General features: G+C 39.2%; 3 protein-coding genes across 3 annotated transcripts; 1 reads left to right on the forward strand and 2 right to left on the reverse strand.

The window, feature by feature from the left end:
• Nucleotides 1-145: 145 nt before the first annotated feature.
• Nucleotides 146-6,074, forward strand: LOC310874845 (DNA-directed RNA polymerase III subunit RPC4). Its single transcript, XM_083787732.1, has 9 exons — nucleotides 146-308; nucleotides 685-1,023; nucleotides 1,356-1,402; nucleotides 1,501-1,655; nucleotides 1,798-1,919; nucleotides 2,176-2,290; nucleotides 2,661-2,956; nucleotides 3,108-3,260; nucleotides 3,695-6,074. Exons 2-9 carry the CDS (start codon nucleotides 826-828, stop codon nucleotides 3,833-3,835), a joined length of 1,227 nt encoding a protein of 408 aa, XP_083643858.1. The 5' UTR covers nucleotides 146-308; nucleotides 685-825; the 3' UTR covers nucleotides 3,836-6,074.
• On the reverse strand, nucleotides 5,482-12,037 carry tfam (transcription factor A, mitochondrial). Its single transcript, XM_083787733.1, has 7 exons — nucleotides 11,738-12,037; nucleotides 9,822-9,970; nucleotides 9,585-9,655; nucleotides 9,024-9,173; nucleotides 8,001-8,096; nucleotides 7,187-7,243; nucleotides 5,482-7,089 (listed from the first exon to the last, which is right to left on the reverse strand). The coding sequence occupies exons 1-7, from the start codon at nucleotides 11,821-11,823 to the stop codon at nucleotides 6,832-6,834; spliced, it is 867 nt and encodes a 288-aa protein (XP_083643859.1). The 5' UTR covers nucleotides 11,824-12,037; the 3' UTR covers nucleotides 5,482-6,831.
• A 507-nt stretch (nucleotides 12,038-12,544) lies between these two features.
• On the reverse strand, nucleotides 12,545-20,039 carry ube2d1b (ubiquitin-conjugating enzyme E2D 1b). Its single transcript, XM_083786676.1, has 7 exons — nucleotides 19,810-20,039; nucleotides 18,728-18,791; nucleotides 17,453-17,484; nucleotides 16,182-16,259; nucleotides 15,964-16,069; nucleotides 14,843-14,936; nucleotides 12,545-14,198 (listed from the first exon to the last, which is right to left on the reverse strand). Exons 1-7 carry the CDS (start codon nucleotides 19,831-19,833, stop codon nucleotides 14,153-14,155), a joined length of 444 nt encoding a protein of 147 aa, XP_083642802.1. The 5' UTR covers nucleotides 19,834-20,039; the 3' UTR covers nucleotides 12,545-14,152.
• Nucleotides 20,040-24,622: the final 4,583 nt, after the last annotated feature.

Below are 24,622 nucleotides of genomic sequence, written 5' to 3' on the forward strand. Positions count from 1 at the left end.
GGTCCTTGGCTCAAATGCCCAATGTACCTTGATAAGAAAAGAAAAAGGTTGAAAACTGCACTACAGGGAGTTGCCTTTAGAAAACACAAACTAAGGCCAACCGCACCACCTTGCGGCCTCAGACTATATTGCGTTTCCCCTTTTTAATAACAACAACACACCGTGCAGTGACCGCGAAGAGAAACAAAGCTGTCGGACTGTGCAGACCAGACAGACACATCAAAATGTGAACATTTGCAACATTCTAGAAGAATAAAACGTGTGCATTTTCTGCATAGGCTACTGAAGAGGAACTCACAGCACCGCGGGTATGTAACATTAATCCATGAAGATGTACTGTAGTAGGAGAAACGACCTGCCAGGAAACGTACGCGGCCTTTCAGAACATTATCTAACAACCTAGGGAAATATTGGGTCGAAATGGGATACCAAAGTACTTTACGAAGAAATTATATTTTTGTTATAGTATGCAACTGCATGAATCAGACCATCGCTTTTCCGCCTCAGCCTAGCCTTCGTGCATGTCGTCAACAAAATGGAGGGCAATAATAAGCCCCCCCATTCTTAAGTTTTACCATGAGTAATGTTGTAGTTGGTTCAAAGCAGGGGTTTTGTTGTTGGTGCTACTTGCAAGAGAGAGATAGCGAATGCAAATCGTTGTTGTGGTTTCCTGTTGATTGACAGACCGAGACAAAAGAGACACTCCCCCCTCCGGCTGCCGATGGGTTGACAGAAGAAGATGGTCTGCGTGGGCGTCCAAAACAAAGACGCAACCACCTGGCCCTCCCAAAGAACATAATAAAGGGGGTTTGATTCTTAATAGTTATGACCGAACCGCCGGATGAGGACTGTATATCAGGTGCCGCCGGGACGTGCAGTGGCAGCGGGGAGTCTAGGCTGAGTTTGACCGCAAGCAGAACGCTCCCAGGCCGCCCCAAAGGGCTGTCCCCACCCCCCTCCGCTGGCAGATTGACCTCTCTGAGGTCCAGGGACTTGACTCTGGGAGGCTTCAAAAAGCCAAAGGTAATTCAATTAAATTCATCAATTCCATAGATCAGATGAGGTCTTTGCTAATTGCTTAATTAATTGCTTAATAATTAATTAATAATTAATTCGGCCTTGCATTAAGGCAGAATAATTAAGCATTAGATGGACCAGACCTAGGTCTTTGGCTCTATGCTATGTATGTTGACTATAATTTGGGCAAAAATATGAATACAATATAGGATATAGAAAAACATTTATAACGTAATAGGGTTTGTAACCATGTTGTAATAGCTGTAAATTACATATCATCTCAGTGAACTTTGAGATGTGCACTAAAAATCCCACAATTTCCGTTTCTTTCTGGGCAGAAAACCTATGAGCCGAACATCAAGGCTGTCAGGAAAGTCAGAGATGAGTGAGTAGCTGACACAATAATATAAATAGCTATTTGTAACATTGGACATTTTTGCCTGCTGCTTGCATAGGGCTTCACTGATCACGCAACCTTTTCAGGTCAAAGGAGGAGACTCAAGTGGTACCAAGGAAGGAGAGAAGAGAGAGGGAGGACAGGAATAGGGAGAACCGAGGCAGGAGAAGAGAGAGGCCTCCGACAATTCAGTCTCACTCCATCTTTGAACAAGGGCCTGCGGACACCATACGCAAAACAGGTGACAATTATTTAGCAAATTTACATTCCTTCCTCTCTTCTTGTTTCTTCATTTTCACGGCACTCACTCTTAAACAACTCTTAAAATCAATCAATCGATTAGTCAATTCAATAACAAAACAAAATCACTCTTAACCCTTCAGCTTGGCGGGGTCCCACAATTCTCTGCGACACCTCAACCAGCTCTGAGTTTAAATTTGTTAAAAAGGAGAAAGGCACAGAAGAAGATGAGGACGAGATTCTCAGCAAACTGCAGCGAGATGACGTACGTACTTCTCTTTATACAAATGCAACATAACAGTTAAAACATGGGACTGTGGACGGACAAACAGTCTGTTGTCAATTTCACATCTTTCATTAAAGAAGAGGTGTATTTGAATTTTGATGTTGATAAAGGGGATGAGACAAATGAAAGGGGGATGTTTAATACTAAGGTGTTGCTAATATTTCAGTGTACTAGTCTACTCTGATCATTGTAGTGCGAAACTCATGTTGCTTATGACTTGTCTTCGAAACCACAGTTTATAGATGACCCAGGTTTAAGGAACGATGACAAACTGAGACCCATCCAGCTGCCTCTGTGTCAGTCCAACAGCTTGTCAAAGCAAGCGGTGGTGTCGCCAACCACCGCAACATGTAAGAAAGACCCTTCCTCAAGCTCAAAGGTTTCTTCTTTTACGTCATATTCTACTTTGAACCACCACCGATGTCATCTTGAGAAGAGCAGACTCATAGACCGTATGCAGAGTATGCAGAAGTTCCGTTTACGCCTGTGCTTTGTGACCGCTATTACCTCTGCGTTTTTCAACAATGAGTTGTGTCACGACACGTGAGCTTGTAGATCGGCTATTTTTGTAGTTTTTTGTGGTCTGAATTTCATGCCGTACAGTGACAGTCAACAACAAACAAGTGAGCCAGTAGCTCAGTATATTATTACTGTACCTTTGATTTCTTAACACATTCATCACCAGATCAATGACATTCTAGTCTATTCGATTACTGACAGGTAAAGAGGACATACCCTCCAGCTCCACTGAACCGCCCCTCTTTAGAACCGCCCCCTATGGGAGAGGGTCCCAGAGCAGGACAGAGCAACCCAGACCAGAGCAGCCGTCAGCGGCAGAACTTTTCAAGGGGCTCAGCCTGTCTGGCAGAGAGGAGCTGTTCTTCATCCAGCTGCCTGACTGCATGCCTGGCAGACCCCCTGCCTCCAAGGATGATTCCATTAGCCACATGCCAGAGAAACCTGCCAAGAAAGAAGGCAAAGTAGAAGACAAAAGGACAGCACATCTAAAATCACAAGTGGGTTAACTAACGTAACTCAGATTTAGTCCTGAAATTAATGTAATTTGTCATGATGTGTGTTTAGTTAGGGGCATTCTTTCCTTATCCAACTCTACATTTGCTAAATGTGTCATTCATATATCATGTTGTAAACATCACTCTCTTCCAGGACACAGTGGTTCAGGAGAGCTGTCCTGTTCTCTCCGACTTCCCAGAAGGCATGCTGGGCAAACTACAAATCAGGAAGTCAGGCAAGGTTCAACTAAAGCTGGGTGACATCATCATGGACGTGTCTGATGGAGCTGCCTTCTCATTCCTACAGGTGTGTACATTATGTCTTATTATGCCGTGCTCGTTACACAGCCTAGTTGAATGCTTGATTGTGATTTGTCAATCACTGAATTCTGTTAGAAATCAGACAAAGGTTGCTTTGAATAGTTTGGTAAAATTCGTATTATATAACAGATTATATACCATTTTATTTGCCGTGGAAATTCCTTCTAGACAGCAATGTCACTCTATTAACTTAAAATAGTATGTGACAAATAAAAGATCACCCTGTTATTCGCCAGTTGCCCTTTTTATCGAGCCAAGGGCAGGCATCAGCCCAAGCCTAGGCGAGGGCTGATAACCATGCCTGAGGGCAATGACGGGTGCCCAGGAGATAATACACGGTATATACTGTATATAGATAGAAATTACCTTGCCATTCATTATGCAAGCTATTATGCAAGCATTTCTCTTTTCCTCTTGCAGCAACTGGTGTGTGTGCGTCTCTCTGATGGTCGAACAGGAGATATGACAGTACTAGGGAACGTTCAACATAAGCTGGTCTGCTCACCTGATTTCCAGGCTCTGTTGCAGGAAGCTCCACAGGAGACAACAGAACACAGATGATGTGTAGGGTCATCTGCTACAGTATGGACTCCAGACTGGCTAACAAACTTGAGTAATACTTTACTTAAAGGTCAGGTCGATAATGCATTATACTCATATTTATAATGCACTTATGGTCTCATAACACTTGTTATAAATGTTTATAATTAAGCATAACTGATAAGGTTTATAAAGTTGTTTACTAAAAACATTTATAAATAGTGTTATGAAGATAAATGCATTACCGGTATATAGACCCGACCTTTAAGTAAAGTGTTACCCAAGCTTGTTCTGTACAGCATTACCAGCTTTTCTACAGAGGATGTACGTATTCATTTTTATAGCTTTTGTATTAGAAAACACAATGTGGAGATTGGTCATCAGTGAGAAGGAACTACAAGGAACATGACACAACTACAGCACAAACCATTGATTCTGAGACTGATCTAGATACTGAAGAACTGTAGCTTGTATATAGTATCTTCAGGAGCTGATCTGCCTTCTAGGCTCTACTCCAAACTGGTCCAACACAACAGATGGATCTGTTGACATGTTTGCAACATGTCTGTTAAGGCAGCTGACATTTGATCCATTGACTGTTAAACAGCAAGCATTGATAATGTACAATGTCTTAAAAATGTTACTGGAATTTATTTTCATTATTTTCTTTTTCAAGTTTGGGTCAGACTCGGTAGTATCTGGAATGTAGAGATTAGACATTTTAGGTTCCATACCTGAACCTGATTATTACCGTAGCCATATCCAACACACAAATGTTTCACAATTATCTTGGGCCTGATCAGATTGTCTATCAGCCACATGGTCTATTTTAGGACAGTAGAAGCTAGTGACAGTAGCAGGCATGGTGATGACTGGGCCATCAGTATTCTTTGAATATCACAAAATAAAAAAAAAGGATTACTTGGCTGTGCAGATGAAAGTTGTTTCCAAAAGAAATTTGCAAATCTAATTGCCTTTGTTATGAGCAAAGTGCTACTCATAAAATACTGCTTGAGGCCCAGAGCGCTGGTGTAGCGGTCCGGGCACCAAGGCCTTTGCTGCGTGTCACTCCCCATTTTTCCTATCAATAATAAAGGCATAAAAACACAAAACTAAAAGTATAATACTGCTTGAGGGTGCGGTCACACCGAGCTTGCAGCGGATTCCAACAATGCGTTTCAAAGAGCTCAGTGGCCTTGTGGTTAGAGTGTCCGCCCTGAGACTGGGAGGTCGGGGTTCGATCCCGGCCGGGTCATACCAAAGACTAAAAATGGAACCCAGTGCCTCCCTGCTTGACACTCGGCATCAATGGTTGGATTGGGGGTAAGTACCTGCGACATACTAGCATCATGTCCAGGGGGTGTACATCAAGCAGCCTCACGCTACAGAAACAGGAGATAGGCTCCTGCCCTGTGGGCCTCATGGCTCTGCAAGGCTACTTACTTTTCAAAGAGAACGGAGCGGTTTGTTGCCATTTCCGCAAAAAGAAAACATTAAAACTATGCCTTCTTAAAATAAAATAAAATAAAACCTTGTGGACTTTTTTTATACATTGCTTTAATTAAATATTGCACTATACACAGCAAGAGATTGTATAAGAAAAAAAGTTGATGTAAATGTTTATTCAGTAAAGATAGAATACAAAAGTAGCGCTAAATACAGTCTACAAAAGGAAATTGGTTAAATGCAAACGTTTCATACAGTACTATGATATACACCCAATACTGACTGTAAAGATTAACACAAAAACGAATACTAGATCTTTTGGTTACTGGTATCTAAACAGGGAGAACACATGAACACATTCTTTAACTTTTAGGTAGCTGTGGAACAGGTTAGTGGTACAAATGACCATTTTACCAGTTAATCCACTGAACTGACCTTTACCGTGTCAAAATAGTAATAGATTGCCATTCTTAGACTGATAAGAACGTCCCAACGGGCATAAAGGATGTGGGCCAAACAATATTCCACTTGGTGTAACTCATCAAAAATAAGTATTTGGCAATAACAGCTCATTTTAAACAAAGATCACCGGAGCTTTATTGTAGTTATACATGGCCTGGTTGGAAAATTGCATTTAGCAGTTCCTTCTTTCAGTTTCAATGACTACCAGTTCAGTACAGTATATAGATTTCCACAAAGCACTTTGATGAATGACAAATATTTCAGTTTGAATCTAGTATTGTGGAAGCTAATGCCACACTAAAATGAACAGAGCCGACTTATTGAATGACACAGGAAAGTGTTTGCTCAGGTTGCGAAGAGGGGGAACTGATTCTGCCACTACTCAAAAACTGTGGCACTAGACATAGCAGAAGACCTGCTACATCTCACTCTGGACCAGCCACCAGACTCACCTGAAAACTTCCAAGATCCAAACTATACAGTATAGTATACAATACATCAAAGGTTAACATAAGATAAAAATAAAATAACCATGTGGTTGTTTTGTGGGACGGCAACAATAACCTTCACATCCCCTCAAGGTATGCTGTGGCTGTTAAACCTAAATCAAACTTTATGAAACTTTGAAGACATAACTATTTGTGTAATGTAGCACACACATCACAACAAAGCAAATCATAATGTTGGTATACAGGAAGACATTTTTCAAATGGGTTATTCCTACTTTGGCTTATAAACCAATGTATCAAATGTACTTGTTTGTGAGGTCTCTGGAAGCTTAAACAAAAGTTAACTCCTTTGGAACATGTTTGTGACAACAAACAAGCAAAGCTTTAAAAAAAAAAAAAAAAAACAGGCAACTGAGGAAAAACAGAGGTATCTAATACCACAAAGGTAATCCTTCAAGTTTTGTATACCAAATGTGTACCTGCTCTGACAGAATCTGATCATTTCTTTCCAGTTGAGATGACAAAAGCTTCATTTATTCTTTGTGGTTGGACTTCGGCGTCACTCGCTTAAGAATAAATAAGCTATAACTCCTCTCTATTCAGTAGATCTTATGTTTATTTTGTTCTCCGAATGGTCCCTGTTGCACCTCCGGTAGTTTTTTACTTTGACGACTTCTTGGATGCTGTAGATTTAGACTTAGCCTTTACTTTCTTAGCTGCAGTACTCTTTGTGGCAGCCGTCTTTCTGCCGGTGGCGGTTTGTTTAGCCGCAGTAACCTTTTTTGCAGCCCTTTTCCTGTCGGTGATGGTTTTTTCGCGGAGGAGGTCAGCTCGTCCAATCTCCACCATGTGGTTCTCCCATGATCTCATCTCGTTCTTGTAACGAACACCATCATCCTCTGCTAGCTGAATGTACACCTAAGACATGACGGGAAGCGAGAAGATGATTTGAAGGCTGAACAAAAAAGAAAAGAGTTTAGTGAGTTTGCATTAGATACTGTACGTATAGTCTAACCTGTTTTTGATAAGTCAACATTCTTTTCCACTCGTCTCTCATTGACTTCATCTTTGCCTGAAAGACAGCAACAAAAGCATCATTATCTTTAAATGTTAAAAACATGTTTGGATGATGGTTATAAAAAAGAAAACAAATGCAAATGTTATTAAAGCTACAGTAGTGCTTACAAGCCTTAACTATCCCTCCTGTTATGCACATAGTGGCACAAGTCTACGGTTAGGTAGTTGACTCCTGTTGAGTTGTGTAAAGGTTTTATGAAATTATTTTTTTTTTTTTTTTTCCAATTATATAATCTATATATATCTATATATATCTACGTATATATTCAATTCAATTCAATTTTTATTTTCAATGTTTTTACTTTCAATGTTATTTGATTTTATATGCTATATGTTTTTCTATGCTCTGCTTGATGTATTTGTATTTTGCTTTAATTTATTTTGTTGTGAAGCACTTTGGTCAACCCTGGTTGCGTTATAATGTGCTATATAAATAAAGGCTGATTGATTGATACCCTAGGGGACACAGGGAGAACATGCAAACTCTACACAGAAAGGCCCTTTCGCCAAACCCCGCCTCGGGTATGGGCACTGATGACGCGGAGGAGAGGACACGCCCCCAGCGCCCCAAGTGGAAATCGAACCCAGGACCTTCTTTTTTTATTAATTATATTTTTTGTCCCACGATTTTGTAACCCATTTTTCACCCCTGTGTCAATCATCCTGTGATGTGATGAGATTCCTGAGGGGGCAGACAGAGAAAGCAAGAGAACAAAGGAAAGATGAGTCAAATGTTACAGTTGTGTACTGACCATCACGTTGTGTCCTCTAGCCTTGTCAAACTGCTCTGACATGAAGATGTTGAATGAACTGCGTTGGCGTTTGGGCTTCCCCAGACTGGTCAATTCCTAATAGGGACAAAGAAGAGAATATATATATATATATATATATATGGGGGCTTTTTTGCCTTTATTGATAGAAGTACAGTAGGTACAGGAAACAGGAAAGAGATGGCCAGGACACACAGCAAAGTTTTTTCGGGATCGGGACTCGAACCCGTGACACAACGTCATGCAGGATTACCTGCCAATGTGCCTGGACCGCTAAGCCGGCCCAGGCCGAAATAGAGGGTATGCGCGTGACATCATCATCAAACCCGGAAATTATGCAGGAATGCCTACAGAGTGTCAAAAAACTACTTTCTGGCCTTGACAGCCCATACATCCACACAGAAAAGTCATTTCTGATTGCATTAAACAATGTTAAACTCACTTTGCATGTTACTTTGCCACTCGATGTGCCATTCACTTTAAGCATGCGCATACCCTCTATAAATGACTTTTTAACAACTTAAATATACTTCCTTGACTGGGGTCCCCTATACTTGGTTCCCTAGTCTACAACAATATATTTTTTTTTAAATCACACCTGTGTGAAGTGAGGGGCGCTCTGACTTCGTACCGGCCAATTAGAATTTGCGTCCTCACCTTCGTCTTCAATGTTTGTGTTGGGACAAACACTCAAAACTGGCCATTCATTATCAATGGCATTTAATGTTTGTTTTAGGACAAAGTTTGTGTTTACACTAGAGATGTCCCGGTACTGTATCCCCGTTTCAGCCCTTATTTGTCATATCCCCTGACATCTCCCCAAATACAGAAAAGCTAAACAAGGGTACCAAAATGAGCTAGTGGTTAAATAAGACTATAGTTCCCTCATCCTTCTATCACCCGTGGATAGACTTCCTCCCGTTTCAGCCTCCATTCCCCACCCTTATTCCATACACCAATCCCTCCGTCTTCCACTTTTCATCTATCCAGTTGTTCATCCCTTACCTTCTTCTTGCGCTTAGCATTCCGCTTAGCCAACCTCTCTCTCCTCTCCTCTGCCTTCTGTTCGATCTGGGCTGGGGTGAGCCGGGCCTGGTACTGCTCAAGGTCCTTTTTAAATTGCTCCCTGTCGCGCAAAGCCGCCACCTCAAATGGCTACATGGAGAAGAGAGATGGAATGTTTCAATAAAGTTTACACAGCCTTATGAAAACTCAAGACAATAATTTAACCACTTAAACCCAATATAGCCTATTCCATTGTCCCCCAGCCGTCTAAAACTACTTTCAACCTAGCGTCCCTGTTTTGTAAAAATAGTGATTCATGGTACAAAGACGTATAAAATACGGTTCAAATTAGGAGATGTAGATCATTTATCCTAACTATAAATAAAACAGTACATGAAAGACAACCACTGATCCTGCATGGCTCATTGTCACTCAGCAAAGACTCATCTAAACTTCTAATGCTATCAAGGATAGAGGTTTGCTCCCTGCATTGCTCAGACAAAGCTTCTAATTCTAAATGAAGCCGACTGTTAGAACAAAGAATTTATAGTGAGCAATTACCCGTTTCTGTTCTGGACTCAGTGTGCTCCATTGTTGACCAATCTTTCTGGCGATCTCCGTGACTTTCATTGCTGAAGGAAATCACGATTCAATACATTTTTACCAATTGTAAAACACTATGAACTACACCAGCATGAACGACTCAATTCAAATAGTAGCAGTACAGTAGTACAGAAAATGCCAATGAACATTAGAAATTGAATGATCTCAACTGTATGCCATTTGTATTTTGCCTACCTGGGTTTTGTCTAACTATGAATGGCTTTTGTTGAACTACATATCTCAAGTAAGAATTAATTGGTGCTTTTGGTCGGCCATCATTCAAAGTCGATGTACTCAGACTCTTCCCCAAACTGAAATATGTTGCTGGGAGAATCCTGGTACTTCTGGCACATGCAAACAAACAAAGAACACACAACACATACATATTCATTCAATAATGGTGTAACAGTGAGTACATGTAATATCGTGTATTCATTAAACTAACTTAAAAAGCTACATATGCTACGTATGTAAATATGTAATAAACATATGTTTTGTTTACTGAAATGATACACCCCCATCATTAAAACACAGGGCTCAAGTAAAAACTGTTTCATATCTCTCTAGGTCGTCCTCAGACGAGCCTTCCATCGTCGCCTCCATTCATCCCGGTTCTCCATACATCCGGCCAGCTCATTTGTGCTTTGCGCTCCTGCATCTTTCTTGAGTACATCCACTTGTTAGTATGGGACGTCCTCGTGACCAGTCCGGTGCCCATGTGTTGGTTCCCACAGCACCAGTTTGCTGGCTGGGAGCTCTTGGTGCCTCTGGCAGTGTCCTGCGAGTCACATGCGTCACACCTGCGAGAGCTATTTTGTTGCTCACCCTGAATATTCCGGCATACAGATTCTCGTTGGTAACATGTGTACTCTTGCTGATGTTGAGCACTACATGTAACATTCTGGTGTAGCACCCGTCTAGAGCCTTCTGCAGAGTTGGCTTCAGGGTCCAGCATTCACTGCCATATAGGAGAACAGATTCTACCGTCGCGTAGAAGAAGCCGAGTTTGATTTGTCGGGGGAGGTTGGAGTTCCATACACTGGTCATGCCATTCAGGGCCCTCCATGCAAGTGCCTTCCTCACTTTTAGATCTTGCTCAATACTTGAAGTCATTGACTTCCTTCAGAGCAGTGCCTCCTGTTGTTGTGAGAGGTGGATGTTCCGTTTGGATGTTATAGGACGGTGATCAGCTCAGTTTTCTTGACATTCAGCCGAAGGCCAACCTTTACCTTGGCATACTCAGACTCCACTCTGCTCAAGAGCTCCAGGTGGTATGCAGGGCTGTACAGTGACTTTGACGAGAGCTTCCAAACCCTAACACTTAAAATAATCACCTGCACAGAATTTCTTATTTGGATATTTCAATTTGATCAATGAGCTGTCAATTGTCAATGCAACTCTAGATACAACCAATTATTTAAAAGAATATCTAGTGTTGCAATGAGCAAATTGCGGCTACATGGAAATGGACAAAATAGTATTCAATAACAAAATATTCTTTAGTCTTGGGTCTAACTAAATCTCATCAAATGGTGGTCCGTGGCTCAAATGCTGAATAAATAATTGGCCTTGATGTGAAAAAGGTTGAATACTGGCCTAAATGTCTGAAAACACATAACATATCAGGATGAAACCATCATTATGTGCCATAATAAGACCATTGCATACTTAACCATATAAGCCAAGACGGTAATGTTAGCTATATTTAACCACATATACATACGTACAATTACTGAACCACTACCATGTGAACATAAAAGACAAGTAATATTACTCAGTGGAAATGTTTACCTTTGTATATCCCTTTGAATTGACTAAGCAAACGACCACATGTTGATGAATTATGTAATGTAAACATGCTGTAAATGCATGAATTATGTAATGTAAACTTGCTGTAAATGCAATTGTGAAATGGTGTCTTATAAACCCATGAGGGTTGAACTTGGGCACATTGTGTGCAGGACACGAAAATAAATAATCAATCAATCAAAACCACATTGCGCTCTTCGTTAGAAGTTACACTATTTGTTTTATAGTAATCAGACAGATAGGTGGTGTCTGTCTGCCTGGTAGTTTTGGGAACTGCCCATAGATCCGAAGTTTAAAGTTACCTTGCAAGAATGCTGGTGCAGGAGAACACATTGAAGGATTTAGCCAGGAGGCTAACGCCAGCAGTCATTACGCTAAAGGGAGCCATGTCTGCATGGAGGACTGAGATTAGGTCGCTCTTCTGTATAACAAATGGACGGTTTTGCTGTCCCAGGCAAGTTAAAAAGTTGCTGTTTTTGCAGGTGCCTTAATCCAGGCCGCCTCTACTCCTCTGCAACGTGCAGCTAGCAGCAGGCTGCAAAACAGAGAACATGGATGGAGCTGAGCAGAAGGCGCCTACTATTCTCCACCAGGTGCATTGTGGGAGAGAAGGTCAAGTGTGTTGTTGTGATGTTGTAGTCTGTGTTTCACAGCGGCAGATTCGCCACAGATTCTGTGCTGCTGACACTGACTGAACGATGAACATTTATGCTAATGCATTTGTAGTTTTGTTTGCACTTTTACCACTAGTTCTATTTTTATAGTCTATGGTTTTGAGTGACACATTTTCTTTTTACCATTATATGGTGTTTTGGTTTTGTTTGGTGTTTGAATGAGTAGGCCTATATCTTATAATTTGCATTAATTAGATCAAATATAAAATAAACAAAAACTTGATATATCATATGGTTTTGTTTTACTGTGGATAGTCAGCTTAACAAAGTATTCAAATAAAACAATCGTCCAGGTTGGAGTGCCACTTTTTCCAACCCGGATTTTTTTATTTGAAACTAAATGTAATGACAGAGAAATAAAAGAATAGGAAGAAAACGAATTAATTAAATTAAACTAAGCAGTTTTGTAAAAACTTAGCTTATAGCAACAAATAATGATAAAACTCGTACCATTTTTTATTTAGTACAAAAACTCTCCAAGACAAGGCTTTGGAACATAAAAATCAGCTTTTAAACATTTTGTGAGAGCAAATCTTCTCAGTGGGAAGGGGCCAAAGGGGGCATGCCATATTTACATAATTCAAATGTAAACCTTGGCTTTAGACATGGATAATGACAAATCATTAAATGTGCCTGTGAATACAACCAAAGATCTAACACTACAGCTGTTCCCATGCAGAGGTGCAGTGCATAGTTTGTAATGATATATTTTATATGATGTCTTGAAATTCTATTCTAAAGAATGGAGTAAAAATATTGGAGTGGTAATTTGTTGTGCTTCAAGAATGGGGTTCTCAGTGGAGTGCAAAACCCAAAATCCAGTGAACATATTGCCCCAAAATATGAAACGGGTGGCAAATCTAAAATTTCCAAGTCAATGACAAAATATTCACATTTCTCATATTCGTTTTGGCACATAACCTTCTTCAGAGAATTTACTCTTAAGAAGCGACTTAGTGCTGAAACATGAAAGTGTTTTCCTATTGGGATGCGAGCCAAATAAAACTGCATTTAGTTCTCCTTGATTTGGACAATTGAGATGTTCTATTATGCCCAAAAGTTATGTTATAGAATAGGGCAACTGTACAAGTACATAAACTCGTGTTTATAACTCATTCAACTTTCAGCTTGTAGATCGGCTAGAGGGTATGCGCGTGACATCATCATACCCGGAAGTTATACAGGAACGCCTACTGAGTGTCAAAAACTACTTCCTGGCCTTGACACATACATCCAAATTCACTTTGCCACTCGATCTTCCACCCTCTATTGTTGCAGAACTATTATGACATGCCCAGAATAGGTACGCTAGGGTTCCCATGTGGTTAACATTCCAAATGCAATCAAATATCCAAATTCAATATCTTCCTCTGTCAGAAACCTCTCGAACTGTCAAAAATAAATCTCAGTATTTGTCCTTTTACATTATAGACTTTTAGCTGATGCCCTTATCAAGTGCGCCTTAGTGATCAGAGATGTATTCAGTATTTTGTTAACACATTCTCGTGAAGACTCTGAAATTCCAGTTATAAGACAGTTATCTTTCTAAAGTGCATTCAAGGTAAAAGGGCAGCTGAATGACAAATGTTGTAATTTATTTCTCTCCTCTCATTGGCTTCAGCGAAGAAAACTGACAAAGCAGTTTTGCTAAACTTAAATTTCAATAATACATACATAACACACAATAATCAAACTTCTGGCATCAATTCTGAAGGGTCTGTCTGTGTTTGCATTTACAGTCTAAATCACATCCTTTTATCTCTACAAAAAAACTTGTCAGAAATGATAAATGAAACTAGGGAAAACAAAACAGACATCCAAATGTCAAGGCATCCCTTCCAGGCTGATAAACAATGTTTATCATCTGTGCAAAAATAAAATCACCTACACCTCAATTTGAAAACAAATGATAAGACATGGTTGATGACAGTACAAGATGATAGATGTTACCTAATATTACTCAATATATCCATTCTATAATTTACAGTGTGCTGAGACTGCTGAGGGAAAAAAAAAGAAAGGAAAAAGAAGATTTCGGTTTTTTCACATGGCATACTTTTGGGTCCATTCTTTTGCTAGATGGTTGTATCTGAGGGGGGAAGAAAAATAAATAAAACAGTAAGTGCATGTGCAACTGTAGTGTATGTACACCAACTGAGACATTCTTGACAAGTAACTTTTTTTTCTTAATGACTACTAACTGACAGTGACTGCATCTGATATTCCTGTGGCTTGATTAAGGTCTTATTTACTTTGACCATTTTACTTGCTTTGATTTTGACAAACCAAATGCAACTTTCACTTTCATGGCTACTAGGTTGTGAAGTTCAAGTTTTATGACTTGATGACATAGCAAACCTTGCTACAGAGAGCTTGCTAATTGCCATGCAGCAAAAACAAGTCCTGATACATAATATATTTCTGCCTATTTCCCCTTCTGGTGTTGTCGGCTTTTGTTGCAGTAGTGAATTTATAACATAATATACAGCCATTTCATTTCCCCCGAAATTATATACCAGGACTACTTTTGGTTTTAGTTTTTCCTTCAACAATTTGACAGAATCTGCTTTGGTTGCATTTGTTAATGTGCTAAAAGTATGATCCTACAATCTATTTAGCCAAACAAAGAGAGTGAAAGGAATAGCTACTGGCATACATTAATAACAAATACCTAATGAGTCTTGACATGAATAATACTGGTGTAACCATGTAAGCTATTGCCTGAATACTCACTTGTCTTTGTCATTCTTGTAGGTGTGCGCTATGTCAGGAACTAAGGGGTCATCTGGGTTGGGGTCACATAGCAATGAGCATATGGACAGTAGAACTGAAGCAGAGAAAACAGAACATTACAAATTAAATATAGGCTATAGGCTGATCGATGCTGATCCTGTTTAGACCACCAATTACAGGTGTTTTGAACAATATGTCAAAAGGTGCAAAATGTTATAACCATTTTGTTTGTGAACATTAATTTAGCAAAAATAAATAAATAGCTTTGTGATAGATAGTTGACTTTATTGAACCATTTTATAACATTTTCTAAAATTGCCGATTTACAAGCCCACAATAATGTGTCAGGGAATATTTTTGATTGGAAATGTTTCACTTATAATGGCCAAATGTCATTATAAGTCCAAAATAGGGATGTGAGGTTGGAATGCGTTAACTGCATAATTACCATATCGAAAGTTGTCAAAAAAGTCAAATCAAGGCCCACATATCGGTCTGGCTCTAAACATACAATATATCTTACAATAAGATATATTGCCACATTGTCGTGCTCCAGTACTACTACTATGTTGCCAATACTATGGCTAACATTTTTATGTATTTACTATTTATTTTTTAATCAAAATTCAAAATTCTACTACACCGTTTTACAAGAGAAATATTACCATCAGTGTATAATAAACTGAAAGCCATACAATATCACTGTCAACTACAATGTGTCACTCAATAAATGTAATTTTATTTTCTGACAAAATGTTTTTGATAAATATCAATGAAAGTTTTGTTTCCCTCCCAAACATGTGTAATTAAAGCTTTTCAATTCAAACATGACATCATAAATATTTTAAATGGGCTATATGGGCATATTTATTTCCTGTCAGTGTTTGCGCATATTATCAATAGCTGACAAAAGGTCCATAGTGTCTTGTAACCAGTACCACATCCTTGAAATGGAGATATAATGAAATAGCGCTTTGAATATTTGTTATAATTATGCTTGATTTTATCTCGCCATACACAACAGACACAAGAAACCAAAAGAGTTCATATTTCCTAAAGTATACAATATATACAAGGACATTGACTGCTAGTTTGGCCTAAATAAGACTTGTGTTAGTTACCTTTAGATACCGTTAGGGCAGGAGACCACTGTGACCGTAGAATGTCCAAACAGATGCTCCCATTGCTGTTTATGTTTGGGTGATAGATCTTTGTAGTAAAGGCAAGCTGTAAGAAGATGATCAGTGGAAGATTAAATAATTTCCCTCAATTGATCTGATTTAATTTGATTATAAAGGCCTCATGGAATACCAGTAAGATAAGAGAACCCAGCTCTTGCCTTTGGTGGTTTGAAGGGGTAGTCGGTGGGGAAGTGGATAGTCAGAAAGAAGACTCCTCCTTGGTAAGGACTGTCACCCTGACAGGAGCAGAGACATGAACACGTCATATTTTAACCCATTTAGACCTGAGGACGATTCTACAAATGTCTTCTAAATCCTGACAGTTCAGAAAAACCCATGTTTCTATATCAGTCGTTCCAGGGGACCCCCCCCCCCCCCCCCCCAGAAGCAAAGATTTTAGTTAAAAATGTTCGCTCTGAAAGAATATATAAATTTTGCTCCACATTTATGATTTTTCAAAAATAGCAGATGTACAATCTCGTAGCACGGCACTCAGTGCTGCACTATGAGCTTGTAGATCTGCTATTTTTCAATAGCTAAAGTACAACATAATGCTTAATACACCAAAAGTGTTTCCCGCCAAAAATGGGTTAAAGGAATACTTCAAGCTTAATTTGCTGATAAGCAGGTAAATATTTTTGTTATGCATTCCACAGACCACCTCTGAGACATAGCAGTATGAACATGAGACACAAGTAGTCCGAAATGGTACCATTATATTGAGCTTTAAGGTCATTACACACTGGCGAATTAGCGACGCGATGCGAATAAGCGATCTGAAAATGCGAAATATTGCATGTTGCAGTTCGCCTGCGAATCTCTGCAAAATACGACACCAGAGCGAACAAATAAAAGCGAAAACGGTGGCATTTTCGCACATTCGCCACTGATGTGGAAGCTTGCATGGACTTCAATTGGTTTTTTTTAAATGCGAATTATTCGCACGAATATATCGCGTCGCTAATTCGCCAGTGTGTAATAACCTTTAGTGAGGACCATAATGGAAACAAGACCCTAGTGCTTTTTGTGTGTAAAATCATAACTCTGTACCATTTGCAAACCGTTTAATAAAGTATTCTATGAATCAAAAATAAAAGGCTGAAGATTTGTTTTTGCAATGACTGAAAGAAGTGCACCAATAGAACATTTTTTGCTCATAAGCAAATGGTGGTGGTAGATTCTGGGTGCAACCACAATTATCAACCTGCCACGAGCAAGACAATGGCACATTTGGAACATTCTAGGCTAGGGTATAGACTATTCTAAATGAAGAATTCATGGAATGGGCTGGCGATTACTGGAATTACTGGAAAAGTGGAGTGATAGGCTGAACAACTAATATCCCTCGACGCCACTAATAGCCAGTTATTTTAATGGACTCCTCAAGTCCTTGTGAAAAGACAGATAGCTTAGATGTGATAATACTTACTGGACCCATTATGGTTGCCTGCCAGTGAAACACTAGATGGGAATGAGAGAGAGAAACAGACAAACGGAGAGATGGACAAAGAGGAAGATTCAATTCAAAATTCAAAAGAAGCCCCTACTTCCGCAGCTGACTGCCGCGACAGACAGATTCCCGGTAACGCTCTCCTCCGCGGCAGTCAGCCGCGGGGTGGAGCTTAATTTCCATCCACCAGCTGTCTAAAAACTCAGAAATTACGTAAAACACAGCTTCTTCTATCCACGGCTGTCCGCTAAAGTGTGCCCATGGGGAGAGGAGGGCTGATGACATTTCATAAACTCATCTACCAGTGACATCATTGATAGGGATTCGAGAATCCAAGCTAATAGAAAATGCAGGCTACTTTGAAACTTTCTTCTATTCCTGGAAAGTTTGCATGCAATAATGGAAGCCATTGTTCATCATGTTAATAAAAATCTAAATACTTTTTTTGAAAAACAAAATCTGTCAAACGATGATGTCACTGGTAGTGTCCACAGCTCTCCTGAGACACCGTCCAAGTAGATTTTTTTAACCATTTTATCATGAGCACAGTTTATGTTCTAAACGAGGCACATAGATTTAACAGAATAATCCAAAAAATAAGCAATATAATAATTGATATTGAAAATAACTTGTCTAATGAGAAAAATATCAATCGCTCTCCCTCTCTGCCAGGAGTCAGCTTGGTCAGCTTGTTGCTAGCATGTGTTGAGGGTCAGCCTAAAACAATCACCTGTTCCCTTCCAACAACAACCACTCCTTTCTCTAGTCTCAGGCTGCATTTGGATTATTTAAAAGGTAAATCAATCCAATGGACCACAGAGTTTTCTCTGCAGTGTTGCAGATGAGCAGCACCAGTTGGTGAAAGCTGGGGTTAATTCATTCAATTCCCAGAAGCCATATACTCTCCCAGTTACAGTATATATATTTATGTGTTCAGTTCCTGTTCCAGTATACATCTAGCTCTTATTATTTTATTATTTGGAGTGACTAATTGTTAATTTGCCCTGCATTAGTATTGTTTATGTAAATGAAAAGAAAGCAGGATAACCCTTGTCCTACAGTGAAATGGAGTGAATTGTAGTAATTCTAATGGTTGAACAAGAAGGTCAGGTGAGTGTTATTAATACAGGTTCAACAGGTCCATTTACATTCTAGCATTGAATTCTAGCCCCACAGGGAATGGAATCCATTCCTGCTAATAAAATAGAATGTATGAGATGAGATGCACCACTCTGAAAACCAGTGTGAACTCACAGTCATCCCCCACTGGACCAGCAGAGCACTGGGCTGGAGGATCTCTCTGTAGATCATTCAGCTCCTGAGTACACACACGCGCACACACACACACACACACAGAAATAAAATGTAGTATCTTGATTTAGACTTTGACAATTCTGTGGTATTAATGTATCTACAAAAATTACAGAAGTAATATATTGTCGCTGTCGTTTTAGTTTTTTTTCATGGCAGTGGCTCCGGAGGTAGAGCGGCCACTTTAGAACCAGTTTGAGTCCGGGTTCCATTAAATGAAATCCTAAAAAGTTGACAGGACGGCCAACAAGTGAATTAAAGGTTGCTGGTTTAAACTCTGACACTGACAGAAGGGTGTATGCATTTCAGTTGTAACTGGCATAAACAAGGGTGGATTGCATTACTATATCCATGGTGCACTGCCAACTTGCCAAGTGCCAACCAATTTTTCTTTAAGCAAGGCACTGACTGAACCCAAAATGCTCCAGGGATGTTGCACTGCGCTGACCATGATGCTCTGACCTCTCTGAGCTATGTATACTGTAGTACTAGTATGTGTATCTAGGGATGAATTGACATGTTTGATATTTCAGTTATAATGAGATAGATAGATAGATAGATAGATAGATAGATAGATAGATAGATAGATAGATAGATAGTCAAGATAGATAGATAGATAGATAACGTTCTATATCTCTCCTTCACTGCTGTCAGTGCCACTACTCTGGTTAGGTCGATAAACAAGATAAACCAAACAAAATAAAGCAGTAAAGTGGCTGTTTTACAGAAATGCAGCCAAATTAGCACATTTTATTGGGAACTTAGATTATGTAACGAAAGTCAATTGTAACAAGTTTCGGCATAGCTCTTGGGATGCCAAACTAAAGTTGTCATTGACTGTTGTTGCTATTCAACATGGCCGTGTCGACAAACGGACTCATATTATACAATATAATGTTCCCAAGTACGCAATAAGACGTTTCGGTATATGAGAATACTGAAACCTTTTCAAATAAACCTTGTTTTTAACTATTGTAGGCTACTATAGTAGTAGCCTACACATTCTGTGTAAAATGCTGACTTACCTTCTGGATTCTTTTCAGTGCCATGTTGTCTGACCTCAATCGTGCCTGGACACAGTTTAACTCGCTATATTTTCTTTGAGTCGAAATGTGATATTATTGCTGGAGAGGTCAATACAATACATGTAATTTCTTTCCTGAGTATCGCGGTCACCAAGGGTGTGTTGTGTTTTTTATAATAAACCTCTTTTGTTTCCGCTTTCTACTCCTGTTGACGGATGACCCTCCGAAGTGAAGAATCATGGTAAATGTAGTAGTTCCTTACTTCCTTGAAGCTATAGATGCAGTTTTGCTTGTCGCCCAACAGAGGTCAGGCTTGTTTTTTTTTTTTTTTTTTTTTTTTTTCGGTTCAATTGTTTGCATAGATTTACAATGAATGAACACTACACAGAAAAAAATATCTGAAAATGTTGCATACTACATAGCCTAGTACTTTTGTGGTATTAAAAATACTTGAATGAGTGGCTGACATGTTTTTACATTGATTGCTTGATTACTAAAGTGTGTGTGTGTGTGTGTGTGTGTGTGTGTGTGTGTGTGTGTGTGTGTGTGTGTGTGTGTGTGTGTGTGTGTGTGTGTGTGTGTGTGTGTGTGTGTGTGTGTGTGTGTGTGTGTGTGTGTTAGTACACACACACATATGGGCCTGGGCTGTGGCTCAGCAGTCCAGGCACCTTGGCCGGTAGTCCGAGTCTGGCAGTGTGCCGCGGGTTCGACTCCCGATCCCAACGGCCTTTACCCATCTCTCTCCCCCACTTCCTGTCAGCCTACTGTCTGTCCCGACTCCCTCTATAAAATAAAGGCGAAAGCCGCAAAAAAAAACATTAAAAAAATAAATCATCATATGGTGCTATGCTTCCCTGACCCTGTCTATATTATGTAAGATGGACATTGCCCTAATAGCACAATTACTGCGTAAACAGTAATCATGCTATTATGAGAAGACATGAGAGGCTCAGCTGGAATAGCTTATGTTGTTGTAAACAAAGCTGCATTTTGTTGACCTTTCCCAGTATTTGTGTTATGTAATTGATTTTCCCATTAAGATACCATGATCTTTCCGACAGATTGGCTAATTGTCACTGCAATTGGGGAAATTGTTCTGGTAAAAGAGGATGCTCTATGTGTGAGATTCCTAGATAATTCATGTCCAAGGGAGTGGTTTGAGGCAGCAATGAATACATTTAAAATATAAATTGTTTCCTTGTATCTTAAAAAAGTAAGAAGTGTTTTCATAAATCCTACAGTCACAGCAAATAACTCTTGTGGATTACCTGAAGGGGAACACATTTATTCATTAAGTCTCTCACCCTCTCAGATCTTCAGAGATTCTATAGTCACACATTTTTCAAAAGAGAAATATGCTGAAATATAATGACATTTTTAAAGTATTCATCAATAACACAAAAGCAATTTAAAGCATTGAGGGTATGCGTGTGACATCATCATCATACCCGGAAGTTATGCGGGAACGCCTACTGAGTGGCAAAAACTACTTTCTGGCCTTGACAGCCCAGAAATCCAAACAGAAAAGTCCTATCTGATTGCATTAAACGATGTTAAACAACATTAAACTCAGGTGCACAGAACACACTGTTCTTGATCTCCTGGCACAAACTTAACAAAGACAGATATTTGCCATGAGGACACTACATGCAAAGAGTAAAGACTCACTTAAATTCAACATCTAAAAGCTATCCTATTAATGGCAATTAATGCAACTATCTCCCAGAGCAGGTGGAGTGAAGTCGAACACATATCCAACAAATTAGCATGGCCTACATTTAGATAAGAGAGGGCACCACCCATGCTGTAGGTTAAGTCATTTGCATAACACTCCCCTGACCTACATACCTTTGGGGATAGGGAACACAAAGCCATGACTGACTATATGTGTCACCAGTAGTGGAGCGTAATGTACGTAAAGTGAATTTACTCAAGTGCTGCTGAGGTACATTTACTTTACTTGACTATTTCAAATTTTTGATACTTAAACTTTTACTCCAGTGTAGGCCTATATATATTAAAGGCAAATATTTTCGTTTTTACTCCACTACAATTATTTGACAGTTAGTTACTAGCAGCTTTAGGTGATTCATAGAAATATACATTAACCACTTAAGCCCCAAATACCTATTTTCATACTTGTAACAGAGTATTTCTATACATTGTGGTATTGCTACTTTTATTTAATCTGCAACTACCGCACTGTTTCCATCCTTTGTTCTATCTTTGATTGATTGATTGAAAAGTTTATTAACAGGGAAAAGAAACATATACAGTGAAGGGGAAAGGGGGGGACAGGACGTCACGTTATAGATTGATTGAAAACTTTATTTCAGACACAATGGGTCCATATACAAACAAAACAACAGGGAAAAACATGACAGTAAATACAAAACAACAACACAGAGATAGCCTATTTATCAGGCTATTTTCACTCCAGGCAGTCCTTGTCAATTAAAAACATATAAACATTGCCTCCAGTGTTTCCAGAAACATGAGGAGAAGACTGTGTCACTCTGGGTGATCCCTGTTAAGGCCATAATTAATACATTCTTTGATTCCCTCAATCTACACATGAATCTAAACATAAAATTCCTCAGTACAGCATGAAAGGTGGGTACATTACTGGTCACAAACATTTCACTTGCACTGGTCCATCTTGGGAGTCTCAGGAATATTCAAAAAGCATAATTATATGCCTGAAGTTTTTTCATTTTTGCTTTGCTGTATCGGCACCACAAGTGAGATGTATAAAGTGGAGTGCAATAGGTTTTAAAAAGTGCTATTTTGACATTGTCTGTACACAAATGAAACTTTCGTGCCAGCATGTTGGCTTGACCATAAAGTTTACAGCACTGGCGCTGCACATCATCATCATCACATAGATCTTCTCTGATTATGTGCCCCAAGTATTTAAACTTTGTTACCATAACAACACTCTTTTTAGAGTTGAACTTAATATCATACAAAAAGCCATATTTTGAAGAGATTAATTAACAAACAGAGCAGTAGACTTCGCAGAACCAAAACTGCTGTTTGATCTTGCTTCACAACAAATCCACTGACTGTATTTGACCAACTACATCAAACGTGAGGCAGACTCAGGCAAATACACAATGGTCATGATGGACCTCCAAAAGGTGTTTGACACTCATTGCCACTGTCAATTCTACTGAATAAACTGAAGGAGATTGGTTTTTATAACACATCTGTGGAATTAAATCCTACCTTGAGGGAAGAGAACAAGTGGTTGTGATCCTGTCAATGGAATCTTATCCTTGTCCCTCCCAGTGAACTGTGGTGTTCCCCAGGATGTTAATGTTACTTCCTTGTATAACATGAAAGCAGCCTGAAACTGCAATTTGTTCTAGTTGACTGATTAATCACCACTCCTGGTATCGGGCAAGGACAAAATACAAGTTGAGAAAGCCCAAAGTTCTGAACTCGATCAGCTAAATATGAATTTGGCTTTATGATAACAAACTGTCATTACACCGTGGCAATACAGAATCTATTTGTTTTGGGTCCAAACACACCATTAGTAATGCAAATGATTTCAAGGTCAGAGTTGACAATATAGTAATCTCAAGCAAAGACTTATTTGGGCTGTAAGCCTATTCTTGACAACAAACTTAATATAAAGGGGGGAAATTGCATCAAAAGTTATCAAGAAAGTCAATCAAACTTCAAAGAACAAGATTTTGGGCAGGATTTCCTCTTTTGTCAACAATGCTCTCAAGACTCTACCTGGAGCCCCATTTTGATATACAATATGCTTGCATGGCACATCTTGGTTGGTCAGTAAAAAATTGCTCCAGACCTCTCAAAATAATACTGATTACTTAATAATATCAATGGGATTGGAATTTCAGATAGTCAAAGGGACTATCTGGGCTTTAATGTACATTATATCATGGGGAGAAGTAGGTTAGACACTCTGTACAGATCTGTGATAAAGTTGTTCTGCCAACGAGCACAGGGATCAGACAATACTAGCTGCTTCAAGGACAAGCTGAACTAAGATAGGCTGCACCAAAACAATAGATTTCAGGCCTAGCTGAGACATCTTATGATCTTGGCATCATAAATGTATTATATTGTACTATAAGTGATGGCAAATATAAAGGTTATAAACAACCATTATTTTACAGAGGATTACTGTATGGAATCTCCTTTCTAAAAGCTGCTATAGCTAATGTATAACCAACTGTAGTTGTAGAACCAGTATTGGAATCCTGTTTATGTTGTAATTTTATTCCACTCTTTTACAATGACAAGTATGACACCATGCTCTGTCTGTGCCCAAAAGGTAGATCTACCAGTAGATCACAAAGAATGTGCAGGACCCATAGACCACATAACACTCCTAAAAAATATAAATTAGAATATATCAACTGGTTCATTACAGTGGGCACTACATTGTAATATCCTGTTCAGACGCAGAGCATATAAAAAATGTAGTCTGTTATACCGTGTTACTTTATTTTGCTTAATGTTTTGTATAACATAATTGGGAACACCAATTTGGTATGCAATGTGACAACTGATTTATGCAAAATCAACTGATTTATGATTTGTCCCCATTATTGCATTTGTTCCCAAATGTGTCATATTGTATATGTCTCCCTCTCTCTCTCCGATATAATGGAGCTTTATTGTTATGAGAAAACATACATTTACATTTCCAGATCAAGTGTCAACTGAAAACAAAAATGGGCGTGTAAACAGAGCCTGCAACAAGCTGTTAGGAATAATATAATATATTATTCCTAACAGCTTAGGGTTCCCCAATTAATTTTCCTCAAGGGCCATA

Source organism: Protomyctophum parallelum, assembly GCF_964188405.1.
Source record: "Protomyctophum parallelum genome assembly, chromosome: 17".
Taxonomy (NCBI): domain Eukaryota; kingdom Metazoa; phylum Chordata; class Actinopteri; order Myctophiformes; family Myctophidae; genus Protomyctophum; species Protomyctophum parallelum.

Coding starts and splice junctions, on each gene's coding strand:
- LOC310874845 (XM_083787732.1), top strand. CDS start 826: ATGACCGAACCGCCGGATGAGGACTGTATATCAGGTGCCGCCGGGACG. Junction 1,024..1,355: donor GAGGCTTCAAAAAGCCAAAG/GTAATTCAATTA, acceptor CTTTCTGGGCAG/AAAACCTATGAGCCGAACAT. Junction 2,957..3,107: donor CAGCACATCTAAAATCACAA/GTGGGTTAACTA, acceptor ACTCTCTTCCAG/GACACAGTGGTTCAGGAGAG.
- tfam (XM_083787733.1), bottom strand. CDS start 11,823: ATGGCTCCCTTTAGCGTAATGACTGCTGGCGTTAGCCTCCTGGCTAAA. Junction 9,656..9,821: donor CATAGTTAGACAAAACCCAG/GTAGGCAAAATA, acceptor GATTTCCTTCAG/CAATGAAAGTCACGGAGATC. Junction 9,174..9,584: donor TGAGTCCAGAACAGAAACGG/GTAATTGCTCAC, acceptor TTCTCCATGTAG/CCATTTGAGGTGGCGGCTTT.
- ube2d1b (XM_083786676.1), bottom strand. CDS start 19,833: ATGGCACTGAAAAGAATCCAGAAG. Junction 16,070..16,181: donor ACCCCTTCAAACCACCAAAG/GCAAGAGCTGGG, acceptor ATCTTCTTACAG/CTTGCCTTTACTACAAAGAT. Junction 14,199..14,842: donor TACAAGAATGACAAAGACAA/GTGAGTATTCAG, acceptor TTCCCCCCTCAG/ATACAACCATCTAGCAAAAG.